The following is a 22,450-nucleotide window of genomic DNA, read 5'->3' on the forward strand; positions in this document are numbered from 1 at the left end:
CCCATCTATTTGTAGCCATAAAGAGCACTAATCCTCTTTCATTTATATTTATTATCCATGTATTTTCAACTTTTATATAAAAGCATGCAGAATTAACTTTAACATGATGGAGACAAGCAAGATAAGAGCATTTAATGACATGTCATCAATAAAAATGACTCCTTGAAATAATGACTTTTATTGGTTGAGTTCTTTTTTTCGTGTCAATTCAATTATTCGAAATTCGAATGCCAAGGCAATAAACTGCATATTCTTTTGCCTCCCCACCCATTCCAAAGAATCTATCAAGACAGGCTTCTCTCATGAAATTGTCATCATTAAAATTCATAAATAATTAATTGTATAATTGACTAATATTGTCATGGCGTTTTTTTCTTTTTCCTTTTTTGGGTGTGAATCAAGCAAATGCATTTTTATTTAGAAGTACAAGTTTATGCGCTGGTTTCTTCTCCCAAAAAATAAAAGTGCTGGTTTGGTTTGACTTTATTTTATTTTATTTAACTTAATTTTTTATGTGTAATTTTTTAAATTTTCATTTTTTAAAAATACAATTGTATTTTTACTTAATTTATTTTTTAAGCAAAGTAAATTATATACTAGACCAAATTGTCTGAGGAATGAATTTAAAAATTATATGCCTATTACCTATATGGTCTTTGCTAGGATTAATTTTTTCTATACTTGAGTTTAAAAATAAAATAAAAATATTTCACAACCTATGAAGATTAGGTGATGCCATAAACACCCATGCTCAAATCAATTAATTTAGAGCCTCTTCTCAAAAAAAAAAAATAATAATAATAATTTCTAGCCATTAACAACTAGTAACTTAGCACTAACACATGTTTTATCTCAACAGCCATCGCCAGCTTTTTTTTTTTTTTTTTTTTTTTTTTTTTTTTTTTTTGGGGTGGGGGTGTGGGGGGTGTGGGGGGGTTGTGTGGGGGTTAAGAATAATTTGAAAAAGGGAGGGGAGGATAAGATACCCTTAAAACTTGCATAAAAAAGTAACGGAATTTCCAGTATATATACATTTACAAATTTGATAAAGTGACAAATTGAATCCTAATTTTTAATTTGGACATTTTAAACCTTATATTTTATACATTGTGTTGGGTAAAGCTTGGGTTCAGTTTGTCTATTCCCTTCAAAGACACCAATGGAGAAAATATGTGTGTGTGTGTGTTTAGGAAAAAAAAGTGACATATCAAACCTTATATTTGATCATGTAAAACGTATACTTCCAAAATGAATTTTGTTTCATTAGTTTATTTGTAATAGATATGAACGGAGGGTTTATATTGTTGCATTATAAAATATAAAGTATGGGTGTTATCATATCACGCTTACAAATTTATTTATCACTATAAAAAATAATATATATATATATATATAGGGATGTACCTAGGTTGGGGCCTAGGAGGGCCCAGGCCACCCCGGTCCAAATTTTTTTTTTTTTTAATTAGGTATAAATTTTCTATTTTAAGGTTGGGCCTCTCTCTTCCAAAGCCTTGGCCCCCTCCCCTAATAGCTCAAACAACTCAATTCAAAAGAAAATTAAAAACTCACCCACAGTTACAACTTATAGCCTTATACACACCAAATTTAGAGAGAGAGAGAGAGAGTGAGTGATAAATATGTTTGCGGAGAAAGTGGTAAGAATTCAGCTACTTCAACTTTCTTTAATCCTGCATTTGCTGCATAATGCAAGATTTTAACAAAAATGAGAAGAAGCAGATGCATATCCATGACTTTTGAAAGAGGAGCTAAAGGAGAAAGAAACTAGAACTTTAAACAACCCACATATCCGATGAAAATAACAGGAAGATAAAGAGGTGGTCAAGTGGGTAGGTTGGCAGTGGGGTAGGTGGGTAGTTAAAAGAGTTTTTTTTTTTTTTTTTAATTGTATTTAATTATTCATAATGTAGTTGTAGAGAGTCACGATGTAGTCTTACATGATATTTTTTTTAGGACTTTGCTAGAATCAGCTTAAGAAATGTGGTTGTATTCAAGAGTTCTTCGAGGGAACCAACCTCCAAGAAAAGAAACTAGAGAATAGAAAGATTAGAGAGAGATTTAGAGATTAGGAAGGAAGGAAACAAAGTAATTGGTATATTTCAGCTTAAACTCACATTCTCACAGCTCACCTTATATACAGTGAGTACAAGTTGGTAGTTACAATCAGTTAGAATCATTAGTCGATCCTTAGCTGGCACATATAGCTAGCACCCTAACCAACTTCCTATAACTAACTTCCCAATTAATATGCGAAACACTAACATACTTACACATGCACACACAGAAACACAATACTCACACACTCACACCACATACTTAGTATTAGTATACCAAGTCAAAGAACCTTGAACACAAGGTGAGGAAATTTGTTGTGAAGGACATAAAGGGACTCCCAGGTTGCATCTTTAGTAGATTGCCCTTGCCATTGAACCAAGACCTCAGTAATGGTACGACTCCTCAACTGCTTGGACCTTTGCTGCAGAATTGCAACTGGTTCAAGTTGAAGTATACCAGCTGAATCCATGGAAGGAAGAGAAGGGAGTGGAATAACCTGAGCCCCCAATTTTTGTCTCAAACAAGAAATATGGAACACAAGTTGAATAGGACAATCCTTTGGCAAAGCCACCTTGTAAGCCACCTCACCAATACATTGAACAATTTGAAATGGACCAAAGAATCTTGGAGAGATCTTGGTATGCCCTTTCACTCGCAGAGAAAACTGCCTATAAGGTTGGAGCTTAATGTGAACCCAATCACCAACACTAAAGGACTTATCAGACCTGTGTTGATCAACCAAAAGCTTCATCCTGGCTTGAGCTGAAGTCAGATTCTGTTTCAAAAGAGGAAGAAGCTCATGTCTAGTGCGTAGGAAGCTATCCACTGCCCCCAACTTAGTGACACCAGGAACATAATCCAAAATTCTAGGAGGAATATAACCGTACAAGGCCTCAAAGGGAGTCATTTTGGCAGAAGTGTGGTAATTGGAATTGAACCAATACTCTGCCAAATGCAACCAATCAGTCCAAACATGAGGTCTGTCACTCACAAATGCCCTCAAGTACTACTCCAAGCTCCTATTAACAATCTCAGTTTGGCCATCAAATTGTGGATGGTAAGTTGAGGACATGGCCAATTCTGTGCCTTGTAACCTAAACAACTCCCTCCAAAAAGCAACAGTAAAAATAGCCCCCTATTAGTAACAGTTGACTTGGGCATGCCATGTAATTTGAAGACTCCCTGCATGAAAACAACAGCAACCTTGGCAGCAGTAAAAGGATAATAAAGAGAAAAGAAGTGCACAAACTTGGTGAGACTGTCCATGGGATTTAGGCAACCCTTCAATGAAATCCATGCTAATATCCAACCAATGTCTATCAGGAATTGGGAGAGGCTGCGACAGGACAGCTAGTTTAGAATTATCACTCTTAGTTCTTTGGCAAACCTCACAACACCTGATATGATTCTTAATGTCAAATTTCATGCCCTACCAATAGAAATCTTGCTTAATCCTATGAAAGGTCTTGAGGTAGCCTGAATGACCACCAATTGGACTATAATGCATCTGTTGGAGGATCAATGGTATCAAGGTAAAAGAAGGACTGATGAAAATCTTATTCTTGTAAAGAATAAGACCATTTTGTAAAGAATAACCAGCTGAAGTAAGGGTGGAATCAGCAAGTTTAGAAGGCAATTCCTAGTGAACCACATCAGAATTGTAACTATCCTTGAGTAAATCCAACCACAATGGAAAAGGAAAGGAGATGAGATAAAGTGAAGAATGTTGATCAAGGCTATCATTAGAAGGTTGCACTCAAGAACAAGCATTAGCAACCCTATTTTCTCTCCCTTTTTTGTACTCCAGAAATCTTGCTTAATCCTATGAAAGGTCTTGAGGTAGCCTGAATGACCACCAATTGGACTATAATGCATCTGTTGGAGGATCAATGGTATCAAGGTAAAAGAAGGACTGATGAAAATCTTATTCTTGTAAAGAATAAGACCATTTTGTAAAGAATAACCAGCTGAAGTAAGGGTGGAATCAGCAAGTTTAGAAGGCAATTCCTAGTGAACCACATCAGAATTGTAACTATCCTTGAGTAAATCCAACCACAATGGAAAAGGAAAGGAGATGAGATAAAGTGAAGAATGTTGATCAAGGCTATCATTAGAAGGTTGCACTCAAGAACAAGCATTAGCAACCCTATNATCAAGCCTAAGTGGTTTCTTGTTACTAAGGAGATACTCTTCTTGTACTTTAGCAAGGCCAAAGGCTGAATTAAGGTTTGTGGATTAAACATCTTGACAAGTAAACGAATTTCATCCTTAACCCACTCAAAAAGCAACTAAGATTATGTTTTTCAGAAAATTCCTTAATCCTATTTGATAAAGCTTCAAACTGAGCCTTATAGGAAGAAACAGAACTAACCTGCCTTAATTTTGTTAATGCTTTCATCGGATCATCATAGGCCAAAGCTCCAAATCTGGTATGCAAAGCTCTCACAAAGGCTTCCCTACTGGTGAATTGCCCTGTCTCCTCAGCTTCTTCAAACTAGATCGAAGCTTCATCGTCCATGTGATAAGAAGCTAAAAGAATCCTTTGATTGATGGGAGTGTTGTACAATTGAAAAAATTGGTGAGCCTTATAGACCCAACCTAAGGGATTTTCTCCTCTGAACCTTGGAAATTCCAATCTCACTGTCTTTGGAACTGCTGTGAGTGAGTCCAATGGTGTTGTCGTCGTAGCTGGAGATGAAGGTGCAGTCCCATGTTGCCATTGATTTCCATATTCAGTGAGTCCTTGCATAGTTTCTGACAATGTTTGTAACACCGAAGTCATAGCATCTATTTTCTGATGAATGCCTCGTAATTCTTATTCTTGCTGGTCATAAGTGAATGAAACAATGTTGTATTTCTCATTGAGAGCAGCCAAGGATCGTGTTTCTGCCACGAAGACAAAGTAGGCTTTGATACCAAATTGATATAATCAACTTAGAAATGATGGTTGTATTCAAGAGTTCTTCGAGGGAACCAACCTCCAAGGAAAGAAACTAGAGAATAGAAAGAGTAGAGAGAGATTTAGAGATTAGGAAGGAAGGAAACAAAAGTAAATTGGTATCATTTCAGCTTAAACTCACATTCTCACAGCTCTACCTTATATACAGTCGAGTACAAGTTGGTAGTTACAATCAGTTCGAATCATTAGTCAATCCTTAGATGGCACATACAACTGGCACCCTAACCAACTTCCTATAACTAACTTCCCAATTAATATGTTCAACACTAACATACTCACACATGCACACAAAGAAGCACAATACTCACACCACATACTCAGTATTAGTATACCAAGTCAATTAACTACTCCTATCAGACTTACATAGTATTAATAATTAAACAAAAATATATAGTAATATATATAATATTATATTATATATAAGAAAAGTACAAATAATATTTAATATAAAATTTTAAATAATAATTCATTTTAATACAAATTTAATATTACATTATTGTTAATTTTAGTTATAAACTTACTATATATAAAATGTGGATTTGTTATTTTACTTTTCTAGATATAAGATCCTCTTTGTTGTTCTTACCAAAAAAAAAAAAAGATCCTCTTTATTACATTTTGCTATTTTTATTTTGCAAATATAAGATGTAAAATGCTAAAAGCTTACATAAATTCTTTAAAAAGATGTTATATATTTTTCAAACATACATATTTATTACTATTAGTTTATTAGTATATGAAAAAAAAAATTATATAATTTAAAAATTATTAATTAAATTATTTATGACATCATCGGTTTAATTCTGGTTGGACCATAAAACCGATAAACAGTCCATTTTGCGGTTCTTTGACTGTACCAATTTTTAAAACCATAGGTTTACTGTAATTTCCCTTATAATTAAAATGTCACACAAATTTAAAAAATAAAATAAAATAAATTTTGGACTTGCCCACATTGCTAACTTATAAAATTTGGACTTGTCCACATTTTTTTTTCCTTATACTCTAACCTATACCTGAGCTTGAAATCCTAAATGGGGGGGAATAAAAAAGGGATTAAAATCATAAGATGAGGTGCTTTGTACTTTTTTTTTTTTTGGTGAAGGTAGCATGTTTGCATAATCCAAAAATTTTACAATATATGAATGTAAAGAAAGGACTGATGTATTTATTTATTTGAGGAGAAGGACTGATTTATTTATTTATTGGAGGAGAAGGACTGATTTAATTTGTGGTTGGAAATTTATTTTTATATGTATAGACCTTTTTGGCTTGGAGTGGGGGTATGGCATTAGTCTAAATTATTTAAATTAAATAATGTTATCCCAATCATTTTTTTCCCACTTACACTTAACACTATGTTTATAAGCAACTTATTAGTCTATTTTTATTTATTTATTTATTTGGTAATCTCCTTTCTATGATTCAAGAAGAAAATTTTATACTTTGGGTAGTCGAAAGGTAAGGAAAAAGGGTGGAGGGAAGGAGACAAAAAAACAAAGGGAAAAAACTAAAATGTGTAGGACATATGAAAAGGACCTTTAGCTAAAACAAATGAATTTTTCCCTCTCTTTTTTTTCGCTAATACCCATGTCACATTCCTTCCATTGTTTTCCTTTTCCTCTTTTATCCTCCCATTCCAAACTCATGATTGAGAAATTTATATTTTTTCACATGATAAAAACCTATACTAAATTCATATTATAATAATTCCACCTAAAAGCAATATGTAAAAGATGCAATGTCTTTTCAATTCCTTCATTTGTTCTTTTGGGTGAGGGGGAATGAAATTATGGACAAATATACTTGTAGGGATAAGGGCCCAAAATTATATATTGGGCCTTGGGCCTTATCCAAGGACGAGGGAATGTTTGAAGAGGGGGAAGTAATTTTAAGGGGTTCTTTTAAAGTCTCATAAGCAAGAAACGAATGAATGGTGGTTCGAGGAGGAATTCCTCCTCAAACATGATGAATACAGCTCAAATCTGTATTCCAAATGATCAAGGTAAATTTTCAGGAGGCTCTAGCGACAAGAATGTGCATCATACATATATAGAAGTGATGGAAACTCAGAAATATTTAAGGAAAAATTACTACCACCGTATTAAATGTACTACAACTACTTTTCTGGCCATATTTATGTGGAAAAGACCCTTAAACAATGCAGTCTTGGCCACCACGACTCACAGAAAGCCAAATAGGGTGACTGATGAGACATGCACTCAAGTAAAAGCTCAGATGATCAACAAGTGTAGGATCAAGATGGTCTGAAGGGAGCTCCTCCTCGGACATGATGAATACAGCTCAAATCTATATTCCAAATGATCAAGGTAAATTTCCAAGAGGTTCTAGTGACAAGAATGTGCATCATACATATATAGGAGCGATGGGAACTTAGAAATATTTAAGGAAAAATTACTGCCACTGCATTAAATGCACTGCAACTACTTTTTTGGCCGCATTTACGTGGAGAAGACCCCTGAACAGTGCAGTCTTGGTCATCACGACTCACAGAAAGCCAAAGAGGGTGACTGATGGGACATACACTCAAGTAAGGGCTTAGATGATCAACAAGTGTAGAATCAAGATGGTCCGAAGGGAGCTATATAATGTGTGAGACTCTCCATGAGAGGGGGATCAAAAAAGGGAGAAAGAATATTGTAGCAATCAAAGTTGCATTTGCAATAAGTTCTATTGATTTATACAAGATTTGCCTTCTCGGCCAGGGAATTTGTTCAGTCCTATGTGTTTTGTTTTTGCTTGATCACCCTTTAAATCCATACTAGTCATTATTAAATTCACTAGGACCTAATTCTCCAACCCACTCTCTACACATTTATTGTACTGAACTCACTGGATCAAGATCCCATATATCTTGGGCTTAGGCTGCGAAAAGTGTCCTTACAATACTAATTAAAATTAGACATGTAAATAGGTCAAGTCAAATTAGACATGTAAATGAGTCAAGTCGGTTAGGTTTGGGTTAGAAATGGTTTATCTTAGTTTTTTAGGTTTGTGTCAATCTGTTATGATCCGTATCTTTTCACATTTCTTAGGTTTGTGTCAATCTGTTATGATCCGTATAGAAAGAGAAACTTGATAATATTGTCTTTATCTTCTTTTCTATACAAATAAGTGAAAATGAACAAAATCACTCAAAATAAAAAAAGTTAAATAATATATAAATTTGTAGGGTATGTTTGGTAACTGTTTTTCTCCTTATTTTCTATTTTCAAAAACAATTTTCTATTTTTGATACTAAAAAACTTGTTTGGCAACTCAAAATGAATATAAAACAAAAACTGTTCTCAAAACTCAATTTGTGAAGGAAATTAAAAACATGCAAAATGCTGTTTTCAGTTTCTAATTTTCAAAAGTCATTGAAAACACGCATATAATTTAATGAATCTATCTCATTTAATGAGTTAGCATTAGAATTTAAATCCTAGTAACAACATATTTTCGTATTTTCTATTTTTTCTTCAAAAAACTTTTTTTTTTTTTTAATTTCATAAAATTAGACATGTAAATGGGTCAAGTTGGTTAGGTTTAGGTTAGAAACAGTTTATCTTAGTTTTTTAGGTTTGTGTTAATCTGTTATGATCCGTATCTTTTCACATGAAAAAAAAAAAAATAAAAAAAGAAGAAGAAGAAAGAAAGGAAAAAAGAAAGAAAAAAAGAAAGAAAGAGAAACTTGATAATATTGTCTTTATCTTCTTTTCTATACAAATAAGTGAAAATGAACAAAATCACTCAAAATTAAAATAAAAAAGTTAAATAATATATAAATTCTTAGGATATGTTTGGTAACTATTTTTCTCCTTATTTTCTGTTTTCAAAAACAATTTTCTATTTTTGATACTAAAAAACTTGTTTGACAACCCAAAATGGATAGAAAACAAAAACTGTTCTCAAAACTCAATTTGTAAAGGAAACTAAAAATATGCAAAATGCTGTTTTCAGTTTCTAATTTTCAAAAGTCAATGAAAACACGCATTTAATTTAATGAATCTGTCTCATTTAATGAATTATGTGGGGGGAAAAAGCCCAAAGCAACTTAATGGGCCCAGAACCCCCTGTTAAGGACTATTGTATTTCCGAGGATTAATAGGCGGTTGGGGTGGCCCATCTAAAGCTGGAAGCCCAGAAGCAGTGGGGGAGTGTCATCCGAAGAGGTCACCATTGGTCCGAAGACGTCTTTCTCCTCGGCTACGATGAGCCTTGATCAAATGAACGTGTGGAGGGTTCGACTAATCTGCCTAACAATCCCAACGGTAATGACAGGTCCTGAGTGGATCCGAAGATGATCAGAACTAAAAAATATCTAAAGGAAAAGCTGCTACCACCGCATTTAATGCTCAGCAACAGCTTTTCTGGCCACATTTATGTGGAGAAGACCCCTGAACAATGCAACCTCAGCTACCGCCACTCACAAAGAATTAAAGTAGACACATGACGTGACATGCACTTAAGTAGATGCGCGGATGAAGAACAGGTGGACGATGGAGATGATAGGAAGGGATGCTATATAAAGAAGAAGGGTCACTGATAATGGGGGACCGGGAAAGAGAAAGAAAAAGAGAGAGACAAGCTTTACTGTAGCTCTGAATGTTGTAATCATTGTTCACTCAATAAAACACCTCTTCGGACATTCATTCATGGAGTTATCTGAGCTTTAGTTCATATTATCATCACTGCACGTAACCTAGCAAACTGTTCTGTGCTTCATAACCAGCCCAGCTCTTTTGCCCACTCTCTACAAATTCATTGTTCTGGATTCGTTGGGCCTGGGGAACCCATATCCTTTGAGCTTGGGCAACAAAAACTGACCCTACAATTGGCGCCATCTGTGGGGAGAGCTTGTGCAGGGGTGGAGACAACAGTAGGTGATGGCAGAACACGGTGAATAAGAAGCAGAGTCTAGGGCATCTCAGCACGAGGACCCTTTTCTTAACCTGGAGCGAAGACAAGACCACGAGGGTGGCGTGCACACCATACCCCCTGGTCAGGATCAGTCACATGGCAGAAGCCACGTGTCCCATGCAGAGAAGAACCGAGATTTGCAGTGGGAGGTTGACAAGCTAAAAAGGGAGTTACGCCATGCAAAGAGGAAACGGGCTTCCTCGTACTCTGATGAGGACCCTGATGATGAGTCGGACGTCACTTATCAACCCAAATCCAGGACACCGGCCAGCGAGTCTTATACCTATGAACAGGAATCTCCTCACAAGGGGCAACGCAGAAGTCCGTCATGTGGAGACGTCGGAAGTGACGCCATGAGCAAGGCTCTAAACCAGATTTTCAGGTCACCCTTCACGCGCAGGATCGAAGAGGCTAGACTTCCTCGGTGCTTTAACCAACCAATGTTCACCATCTACAACGGCAAAACAGACCCCGTGGAACACGTGAGTCATTTTAACCAAAGGATGGCTGTCTACTCCAGGGACGAAGCGCTGATGTGCAAGGTTTTCCCTTCCAGTCTTGGGCCAGTTGCCATGTGGTTCGATGGGCTGAGCCCAAATTCCATCAGCTCCTTCAAAAGCTCACCCAAGCTTTTGGCTCACAATTTGTCACATGCCGAAGAGTGGCCCGACCTCTGTCCTCTCTGCTGTCTTTGACTATGTAGGAAGGAGAATCCCTGAAGGTGTATTCGGATAGATATTGGAAAATGTTTAATGACATGGAGGGCAATTTTGACGCAATGGCCCTAGAAACGTTTAAGCTCGGCCTCCCTACCAATCACGGTTTAAGGACATCCTTGTCTGGTAAACCTGTTACTAGCATCCGCCAGCTAATGGACCGCATTGAGAAGTACAAGAGAGTTGAAGAAGATCAACAACAAGGGAAAGGCAAGGAAAAGGTTATCCCCCTGGACAGGAGGGATTTCAGGTCGGATCGATACACCAGCAGCAAACCGAGGAGAGATTTTCCTGTGCAATAGGAACAGCCAATCCCCAGACTGTCAACACCGTATTCAGAGACCTAGTCCACCAAGTTTTAGAAAAGGTCAAGAACGAGCCGTTCTTCAAATGGCCGAACAAGATGGCAGGGAATCCTAATAGACGTAACCGCAATCTCTACTGCCAATACCACCAGGATCATGGGCACACGACGAAGAACTGCAGGAACTTGTGGATTCATTTGGAACAATTAGTCAGCGAGGGAAAGTTGCGACATCTCCTACATCACATGAGTGGCCGAGGAGGTCCGACGAGCGCGAACTCTCGGAGGGATGATCCTCTGAAACCCCTTCTGGGAACTATCAACGTTATCTTTGCGGCCCTAGGGAGAATAGGATCCTGGCCATCCAAGGTCTTGTCTGTGGATCGGTTACCTGCGGGGGAATCTGGCCAGGGTCCGAAGAGGTGCAAACTTGATGATCAGCTGGTTTTAGGCTTCTCGGAAGCCGACAAGGTGGGCATTGTCCAGCCTCATGATGATGCCTTGGTCGTCATCCTCAGAATTGGGGGGTTCGATGTGAAACGAGTGATGGTTGACCAAGGAAGCGCTGCGGAAATAATGTACCCTGATCTTTACAGGGGGCTGAACCTCAAACTTAGTGACTTAACACCATATCATTCTTCACTGATCAGTTTTGAAGGAAGAGTTGTTACCCCGAAGGGCCAAATACGACTACCTGTGCAGACTGGCTCAGAGGTGGTGGAGGTGGATTTCATAGTCGTGGATGTTTTTTCACCCTATACGGCAATTGTAGCCAGACCTTGGCTTCATGCGCTGGGAGCGGTTTCTTCCACCTTGCATCAAAAAATCAAATATCCTTCCGAAGGCTGGGTCTGCGAAATCCGGGGGGATCAATCTGTAGCAAGGCAATGCTTAGTGGCTGCCATTCAACACGAGCTAGGAGCCGAGTCATCAACCAGGGGCTTATAGCAACCAAAGCACCAGTCATCGCCCATTGAAGATCCGGATTAGGGCGCAGGGTGCGAAGATTTGACGAAAGTCATCATTGGGGATAATCCCGAGAAATTCTTTCAACTCGGATCCCAATTGTCGTTGTAGGAAAAAGAGGAGTTAGTGCAACTTCTTAAGGCAAACCTCGACGTATTCGCTTGGGACGCTTATGAAGCCCCTGGGGTGGATCCGGAATTTATATGCCACCATTTGAAAGTAAACCCCATGATCACCCCTAAGAAGCAGCCTTCTCGGCGTCCGTCTAAGGAACACGCTGAAGCAGTCAGAGAAGAGGTGGCAAAGCTCAAACAAGCTAGGGCTATTAAAGAGGTCTTCTACCCAGAGTGGTTGGCAAATACTGTGGTGGTGAAGAAAAAGAGAGGAAAATGGCGAGTATGTGTGGACTTCACTGACTTAAACAAGGCATGCCCTAAAGACCCATTCCCCATGCCTAAAATCGATCGGCTAGTAGATGCCACCGTCGGGCACCCCCGAATGAGCTTCTTGGACGCGTTCCAAGGCTATCATCAGATAACCTTAGCCTTGGAAGACCAGGAGAAGACCACTTTTGTAACCCCCACGGGTAACTACCACTATAAGGTGATGCCGTTCGGTTTAAAAAATGCGGGTTCTACTTACCAGAGGATGATGACGAGAATGTTTGAACCATAGCTGGGAAGGAATATCGAGATTTACATAGATGACATGGTGGTGAAGAGCAAAGTGGTGTCCAAGCACGTGAAGGATCTAGAAAGCACTTTTGAAGTTCTCAGGAAGTACAAGCTACGCTTGAACGCTGCTAAGTGCTCGCTTGATGTGGGGTCAGGCAAGTTTCTGGGATATATGGTGACTCACAGGGGAATCGAGGTCAACCCTGATCAGATAAGGGCCATTAATGAGTTACAACCTCCTCGGAACCCCAAGGAGGTTCAGAAACTGACGGGGATGACGGCAGCCCTAAATCGATTTATCTCTCGATCAGCGGATAGGTGCCGGCCTTTCTTTTCCTTGATTAACAAGTGGAAAGGGTTTGAGTGGACAGAGGAGTGTGCTGTGGCCTTCCAACAGTTGAAGAATTATCTAGCTCGACCACCAATCATGTCTAGCCTTGAGCCCGACGAGGTCTTGTTTGCATATATCGCTGTAGCTATCCATGCCGTAAGCTTGGTGCTGATCCGAACAGAAGGTAGTGTGCAGAAACCCGTTTACTGTGTAAGTAAGTCACTTCATGAAGCCGAGGTCCGTTATTTACCGTTGGAAAAGGCTATTCTAGCAGTGGTGCACGGTACACGAAAGCTTCCACATTACTTCCAAGCCCATACAGTCGTCGTCCTCACCCAGCTTCCGCTCAGGGCTATACTCCGAAGTGCAGATTACACTGGGAGAATTGCAAAATGGGGGACGATCCTAGGGGCTTTTGGCATCAAGTATATGCCATGTACCTCGGTCAAGGGCCAGGTGCTTGCTGATTTGGTAGCCGAGTTCATAGAGCCCCGGCTAGAAGAGGTGAAGCTGACATCGGACATGGATGAAAAATCGATTAGCATGATTTCTCAACAAGAGCCCTCCCTTTAGGAGGCGTACGTGGATGGTGCTGCAAACCAGAGAGGCTCCGGAGTGGGGCTAGTGCTGATATCCCCCAAAGGAATCGTTATTGAAAAAGCATTAAGGTTGGGCTTCTCGACGACGAATAATGAGGCGGAATACAAAGCCCTATTGATGGGACTGAGTATGGTCCAAAGGATGGGAGGAAAGGCAGTAAAAGTATTCTCGGACTCAAGGCTGGTTGTGGGTCAAGTCCAGGGAGATTTTGAGGCAAAGGACGAAAGAATGCAGGGATACCTGAGTCGAGCTATACATCTGTAGTCAGGGTTCGAGTCTTTCAACTTGCTGCATATTCTTAGGAGTGGCAACTCACACGCTGACTCCTTGGCCACTCTAGCCACCTCTTCGGCACAAGATTTGCCGAGAGTTATCCTCGTCGAGGACCTGCATAAGCCCACCGAAGCAAGAAAAGGAGTAATTCAAGTACATCAGGTCAGGGCTGGACCCAGTTGGATAGACCCGCTGGTTAAGTTCCTGAAGGAAGATATCCTGCCTGAAGAGAAGGGAGAAACCGATAAAATTCGGAGGAAGGCAGCCAGGTTCTGGTTGTCCGAGGATCAGAAACTATACAAACGTTCCTATTCAGGGCCGTATTTGTTGTGTGTGCATCCTGAAAAGGCTGAGCTGTTATTAGAGGAACTGCATGAAGGAATCTGCAGAAGCCACATTGGAGGAAGATCCTTGGCTCACCAAGACATCACTCAAGGTTATTGGTGGCCGAACATGCAAAAGGAAGCCCTGGATTATGCCAAAAAGTGTGATCAGTGTCAGCAGTTTGCTCCACACATTCATCAGCCTGGGGGGACTTTCAACCCGCTATCCAGCCCATGGCCCTTCGCCTAATGGGGCTTGGATATCGTGGGACCATTCCCTAAGGCTACAGGAAACAAGAAATATCTGCTAGTCAGCACTGATTACTTCACCAAGTGGGTCGAAGCAGAGCCTCTCGCGAACATCCGAGACGTAGACGTGCAAAAGTTCGTGTGGAAGAGTATAATTACTCGATTTGGAGTCCCATGTGCTCTCATCTCGGACAATGGCCTGCAGTTTGATAGTAAAGCATTTAGGAGCTATTGTAGCGAGCTGGGGATCATAAATAGGTACTCCACCCCAGCTTATCTCTAGGGTAATGGCCAGGCTGAAGCTGTCAACAAGGTCATTGTGAATGGCTTGAAAAAGAGATTAGATGACGCGAAGGGTAAATGGGTAGAAGAATTACCACATGTGCTTTGGGCTTACAGAACCACTCCACGGAGAGACCCCCTTCTCAATGACCTACAGGGCTGAAGCTGTCATACCTTTGAAAACTGGATTCCTGACACTGAGAACTAGCTCGTTTAGTCTGACGGGTAACGACGAGTTACTAGAGAAGAGCTTGGACCTCATCGATGAAAGGAGGGAAAATGCAATGGTCCGATTAGCACATTACCAACAAAAGCTTAGATAGGGCTACGATACCAACGTAAGGCTCAGACCTCTGGAACCTGGCGATCTCGTACTAAGAAAGGTGGTTGGCACTGCAAAGAACCCAGCCTGGGAAATTAGGGCCTAATTGGGAAGGACCATATCGTATTACTTCAGGAGCTAGCATTGGGGCATACTTCCTTGAAGACTTAGACAATCACGTCATACCACGCGCTCGAGATGATCACGTAGTCATCCTTAATCCCTTTATTGGATTTGGAGAGGTAGGAAATGAGCCTAACAATATCGGACCGGGACTTCAAATAATATCCCGCCCCTTGCTGGCTGTGGAACTCATACATGTGCACCACATCGTGCCAAGTGAGCCCCAATCCTAGGTGGCAGTTGAGGTCCTCAATGGCCCCTAAGATCCTAAACATGTTAGGCGCGCACTGCCAAGGGGTGATCCTATGGTTTATAAGGTAACTAGTGGTGATAGGGCCCATAGGAATCGTCATCCCCCCTTCTAGGAAGGCGATGAGAGGGATCACGACCTCCCCTGTTTCCTGATCAGTTAGTATTTTCTTCGGAGGGCAATACTTCACACCCACTTTGGAGGTATGCGGTATGTGGCCTGAACTTCTCCAACTGGGCGGGGCTGTCTACCAGATACTCTAGTTTACCCATCACTTAATGGAAAAACGGAGGCACAACGTAGCAGTGAGGAAATGGTCGCCCAAACTGAAAAATAGACGGCCGAAGAGAAAACTGAAGGATTGAGATGGTGAAAACTTACAGGAACGGGGCTAGAGACTGATCTCTGAACTCGCAGGAGGATTCTTGAGAGCTCTGGGAGGGATTGAAAGCGGCGATTGGAAGAGCCCGGAGTGTTTGTGTGCTTGTTCTTATGGAATGATCTGAGAGTTGCAAAGAAAGGAGAAATGTCTACCTCTGGGATTTTATACGAGGTCAAACGAAAGGGCAGAAGTTATTTTGCCAAAATCTCGAGGAAGAACCCCCGTTGGATCAACAGCCCACCGTTGGATGCAATGGACAAGGCGCCCCCTGGCGTAATTAATGTAGCGCTTTGGGAATCCGGAAAACAACGGCAGTAATGATGGAACGCGCGCATCTATGCCTACACGCGTGGCAGGCCGAACTTTTGTCTGTTTCCACGCTTTTACCCCGTAACAAGTCAAAATCCCATTTTTTCCCTTCGAATGCGAGGAAAAAATCAAGATTTTGAGGGCTATTGTGGAGGGAAAAAGCCCAAAGCAACTTAATGGGCCCGAAACCCCCTGTTAAGGACTATTGTATTTCCGAGGATAATAGGCGGTTGGGGGGCCCATCTAAAGCGGAAGCCCAGAAGCAGTGGGGAGTGTCTCCGAAGAGGTCACCATTGGTCCGAAGACTCTTCTCCTCGGCTACGATGAGCCTTGATCAAAGAACGTGTGGAGGGTCCGACTAATCTGCCTAACAATCCCAACGGTAATGACAGGTCCTGAGTGGATCCAGAGATGATCAGAACTAAAAAATATCTAAAGGAAAAGCTGCTACCACCGCATTTAATGTCAGCAACAGCTTTTCTGGCCGCATTTATGTGGAGAAGACCCCTGAACAGTGCAACCTCAGCTACCGCCACTCACAAAGAACTAAAGTAGACACATGACGTGACATGCACTTAGTAGATGCGCGGATGAAGAACAGGTGGACGATGGAGATGATAGGAAGGGATGCTATATAAAGAAGAAGGGTCACTGATAATGGGGGACCGGAAAGAGAAAGAAAAAGAGAGAGAAAAGTTTTACTGTACTCTGAATGTTGTAATCACTGTTCACTCAATAAAACACCTCTTCGGACATTCATTCATGGAGTTATCTGAGCTTTAGTTCATGTTATCATCACTGCACGTAACCTAGCCAACTGTTCTGTGCTTCATAACCAGCCCACTCTTTCGCCCACTCTCTACAAATTCATTGTTCTGGTTCGTTGGGCCTAGGGAACCCATATCCTTTGGGCTTGGGCAACAAAAACTGACCCTACATGTTAGCATTAGTGTTCAAATCCTAGTAACAACATATTTTCATATTTTGTATTTTTTTTTCAAAAAACTATTTTTTTTAATTTCAATTAACCAAACATGCTTTTGATTTCAAAAATAAAATAATTTTTTTTTTCATTATATTTCCCAAAACAAGTTTTTGAAAATAGAAAATAAAAATGGTTACCAAACATAATCTTAATTTTACATAGTTTAAGGTTCATTAAACTAAGCCTCCAAGCCTTGACCTTGACAAGAAAGGATTTGTAGGTGTCTGTGAGATAGAAAAAAAAAAAAAAGGAAATAAAGAAAAAAGGATATAAGTGAAAGTGTGAAACATGTTTATACACAGTAGGAAAAAAAAAAAAAAAAACACTTGAAAAAAACTCCCTTTGAAGAAAAAAAAAGTGATCAACTTGTGTGACCTGTGAATCGACACAATTTGACCCAACATTTCAATTGGTCGGATTTAGGTTGAACAATTTTTTCACTCCAAAAAATCCCTACCTATATTCATATTTTTCCTTTGAGTTCAAGCAGGTTATCAAGTCTATGTCTAATTTTTTCAGGTCTAACTAACACATTGAGTTTGGGAATTCTTTGCCAATCCCTATCTAACGATAAGCTTAGACCCAAACAGGGAGTTTGCATAATAACCATTGAAGTAGGCGAAGCAAGTTGTAAGTAGGGCATGGGATAGCCAAAAATAACTTATAATACAATTACAGTGATGATATTGATAGGGGTACTATGAAATTTATTAGATAAACTTTATAAACTAATGTGTTAACTTTTATGCATGGAATGAAAAAGTAATTAAAAAATTATGTATTATGTTATTAATGTGACATCAATTATATTTATTGTTGTGTCATTTTGTAAGCCTTTTGTATTAAAATTGATAGCATAATTATAAATAATGTAAAAAAAAAAAAAAAAAAAAAAAGAAGAAAAAAGAAGAAGGAGAAATTGGAAAAAGAGAAGATCCGCAAATTTGTTGAGTGTGGAAAGGTTGGCAATGTAGTTAGTTTAATCTCTATAACCCAGCTCTTAATGGGCTTTTGGATGTTGGGATCACCTTCACAGTCCTTAATCTCATCGATTGGCTTTGGGTTTTAGTAAGCGGCTACAGTATTATTTTTGTTCTATACAAATAGGCCCTTTGAACCTAGTCCATGTTAAAAGTCACAGAAGTTTGATACAAACTCGGCCAGTTATGTTGCCAGCCCAAAAATAAAAACATTCGGATATAGCCTAATGCTGTGTCTGGTTGGGGCCCTTGGGGGTGAAAAGGGAGATGAAAGGTCCACAGTATTTGCCCCTTTCAATTTGGGGAGAAAATAGGAGTAAAAATGGCTTGAGCAATGAAATTAGGAAATTTTCTCCATTACTCCTTTATTTTAAATTACAAAAGATATAATAGTAATTTAATTTCTATCTTTGCATTTTTCCATCCTTCTTATCAAACACACATGGTGAGCATTTTTTTTTTTTTTTGGGGGGTTATTTTCTTTGTTTATTTGTTTTCTATAGTTTGGAAGGGGAGAGTTGAATTTTGAATCTTTCGATTAAAAATACCCAAAAGTAGGGGTGTGTATCTAACTCACTAACTTGACAAAAACTGACATAACCCAACCCAATGCATTGGGTTGGTTTTTGTGGGTTTGGTTGATTTGAGAATTTATTTTAAGCCTCAGATTGGATCTAGTTTGAGTTAATAGTTTTTCAACTTATTTGACCCAACCTGACCCACCATATATATATAAGTTTTTTTTTTTTAATTTTTTTGTTTGATTTATTTCAGTATTTTGAGAATTGGTTTTGATAAATTTGGAAGTTTAAAATATAATTTTGACATTACGTGAATTGTAATAATTTATTAAAAAAGTACTTAAATAGTTTACCAAATCCTAATTTCTATTTTCAAAGCAAAATTATGTAAGTATAACCCACTACTTAACCCGACTTAACTTGACTCATGTAATTTGGGTTGGTTTCTATACATATGATAGGTCAGGTTGAGTTGAGAATTCTTAACCCAACAAGGTTGGTATGGATTGAAATTTTTCTCCAAGTCAACCCATGCAAAACCAAACCTTTGCAAACTCCAATTCTTGGCCCAAGAGTCACTTATATCATTGACTTATGGCCTGTGGTTAGTTTTAGTTGCTGGGCCAATACTTCTTGAATGAAGAAAATGGAACACATAATTCGGCCAACAAATGCCAAACTTTTTTCATGTAAAATCTAGCAAAAAACAAGTTTGTGTAGCTTTGGTTTTGGTCTGTTTGTTTTTTTTGTTTTTAAATACGGATAAAAAGGAACGTTGTCTTTTCTTGATTCTTCAATTCTATAATTTGCGGCGATGTTTTGTTGTCTCTCTTTAATCCACAGGCCACACAGCACAAATAAATTCTAGAACTTCACCGTTGTTTATAGATTTATATATTGATACAGCTTCATTAAGAATATTTTGTATAATTAAAATTTGGTATAAGAAAAGGTACAAGCCTCCAACAATAAAGAATGAGACACTTATTTGTCTTTCAACGATTCAATTGCCAGAGTTTTGTAACTTAACAGACACTTCTTAGTATTTTTAATGGAAACAGCAAAAATATACTCATTGGAACTCCAAAACTAACACTACTTATTTTTACATTCTATGTTAGATGCCTACTCCTAAGAGACTAATTTTTGAGATATAACAAGAAACCCTTTATTTTGAAATAAACTCAATGTGAGGTATATATAGGAAGTTAAACCCTATTAGAATCATACATTAAACTATGGTTACAAGACTTGCTACACAAGTAGAATACGTTGCTTACACACCAAATAAGATTGGGCTTGAGCTTTGACTTGCATTAGGGTTACTATCTTTATTAGTAAATAATTTCATAAGAAAAAAAAAATATATATATATATATTTTTTATAATTATTGATAATATAAATAGTTCACTTTGTAATAAAAATTATATATAATTTAAAAAAAATAAAATGTTAATGTATATATATTTTTAACTATAAAAATTTATAAAGAAAAATTATTCTATCTAATCAACTCGAATAATATAATTTTAATTACAATTACTTATTAATTATTATCATAGATTTGTGAATGGGTAATGCATTTTACTTGTGGTGCTTATTATATATGAGAAAAGAATAATTTAATTAGATAGCTTGTGAGTAAGCTCAAACTAATTTGACAAAAAGAATGAATCAAGCTTGACTACCTGTGTTTGAAATAAAATTAAATGAACAAACTTAATTATTTACTTAGTTTGGCTCTTGACTCATTTAAACCTAGTGAAGTGTCTTGTTAACCCCTTGATCTTTTTTATAAATAAAATTTTAGTTACTATAAACTTCAAGATATCCTATACCTTTTCTATTGGCATAAAATATGGTTGGAAATTTTTTTTCCCTAGGAATCAAGAACAACCACCTTACGCATTGGGAATTCAATGATTCCAAATAGCAAAGGGCAATGAAAAATGAACATCACTATTTTTGAAACTATATAGTAACTTGTGCTTACACACAAATATTCAACATTAATGATGATGGGATAGTCTATTGGTCTTACTTAGGCGAGTTAAGTGGTCACCAACATTTTTATGTTAAGTATTATAAATGAGTCATTTGACACAAAAATTAAGAAAGCTAAAATTAAAAATTAGCACAAAATTAACTATAATTAAAAGTTATTCTGGATTCTTGCTTTTTTATTTGAGATACTTGACATGATTTATAAGTTACTGTAAACTTCAAAAAATCCTTTACTTTCTCTTTTTTCTTTTTGGGAATCAAGAACGATCATCTTAACTTTTGGGACTCCAAAGAGGCTGGCAAACCAAGAATGTAAAGTTACCATTCATGAAACTAGCTGGACATGACTCTTGGCAAAATTGTCACCTTTTGGCAAACACTTCAGCGTCAGCACCTAGTTACCATGGGCTCAAATCTTTGAGACACCATGCCAAAGAAAATTATTGTGTTATACTAAGGACTGCAAGCCGCCTCGTGCTAATTTCAACAGAAAGAAGCAAAGAGCCAAGATTGTGTTTTGGGGGGGGGGGGGGGGGGGGGGGGGAGGTTAACAAAAATAGTGACAAGGGGGGAATATATATATATATATATATTTGAGAAACAAGGAGGAGGGATTTATTTATATGAAAATGATTGTGTTTCAATCACAACTAATAAAGTAAATAAATGTTAAAAAGATTTTATGAAAATTTTTGTCTCTCAAATTACTTTTTATTTTTTTATAAATGCAAAAATTGTCTTTAACTTGCTGTTTTTTTTTTTTTTTAAAGAAAGAAGGCTCTAACTTACTTGATACGTATAGAATAAGGATATAGTATTAAAATGGTTAAAATGCTTTGTAGGCACCACCGGTTTGATTTCTTCAGCTGCACGCATATGCCGCATGGCTACAAAGGCTTTTAGCATCATGATTTTGTCCCATAGGTTATAAGGGGTCAATTCAATGATATGAATTTTGCTTTAGTGGTTGGAATTTACCTACTAGTCTTTGATGGTATGAATGCCAAGTAAAAGCCCAAGAAATGAAGTATTCAAGGAAAAGAACTGCTACAATTCAAACTTAGCAATAAAGAAAGAAAAGAAAGTTGAACATTTATGGGGTCCAAGTGCCTTCTTGACTAACAAAATCACTGATAGTGACAACAACTATGAGCTAGGAAATTAATGGATTAGGTTCAATGTTCTAACACTAGTGGGGCATCACCACCACCTTTGTGTTTGTCATAATATAATCTTTCTTGTCAAAGAATTGTTGCCTGCTTTGGGAAATCAGAGTTGGAATAGGATCATTTATAGGAATGGACAACATAAAGATGAGAGATCCATGATTGTTTATTATATGATTTATTGACTTGGACTAGCTTCATGTGAACCCATGTAGAAAATTAGAAACATATATTAAAGACAAACAAGCATGGGTCTCTCTTTTATTAAAGTTTCTAATTTTCTATATGGGTTCACATGAAGCCAGTCCAAGTCAATAAATTATATGATAAAGTTGCGGATTGAATCCGGACCTTAGCAAGTCCAAATGGTAATCGTGCACGTTTTTTAATTTTGATATGAATGCATTGTTACCTACACAAGAAATTTCACTATTTTTAATTTTAATACGTGAGATATTATATTGTGATTAGTATAACACAACTTTCACATGAGATCACAAATTGCAAACTGTCATGTCAACAATTAATAAAAATATTGTGAAATTTCTTGTGTATTTAGACTTATTGTAGTTTGGAGATATTAGTAACAAAATTCTATAAGTCCAATGATACTCTTTTTAGTAGATTCCAGTTAACTCAATGGATAAAGTCTATTGTTATCAAATAAGAGATTTGAAATTCAAATTTTGCTTATACCAAAATTAATTGGTATTTTGGTTTGATTATATCAAGGA

The 22,450-nt window shown here is 37.9% G+C and overlaps 1 protein-coding gene across 1 annotated transcript; it reads right to left on the reverse strand.

Annotated features, from left to right (window-relative positions):
• Positions 1-2,353: 2,353 nt before the first annotated feature.
• Positions 2,354-2,980, reverse strand: LOC112016101 (uncharacterized). The gene has a single exon (XM_024048607.1). It carries the CDS (start codon positions 2,978-2,980, stop codon positions 2,354-2,356), a length of 627 nt encoding a protein of 208 aa, XP_023904375.1.
• Positions 2,981-22,450: the final 19,470 nt, after the last annotated feature.

This window comes from Quercus suber, unplaced genomic scaffold (genome assembly GCF_002906115.3).
Source record: "Quercus suber isolate HL8 unplaced genomic scaffold, Cork oak 2.0 scaffold_203, whole genome shotgun sequence".
Lineage (NCBI taxonomy): Eukaryota > Viridiplantae > Streptophyta > Magnoliopsida > Fagales > Fagaceae > Quercus > Quercus suber.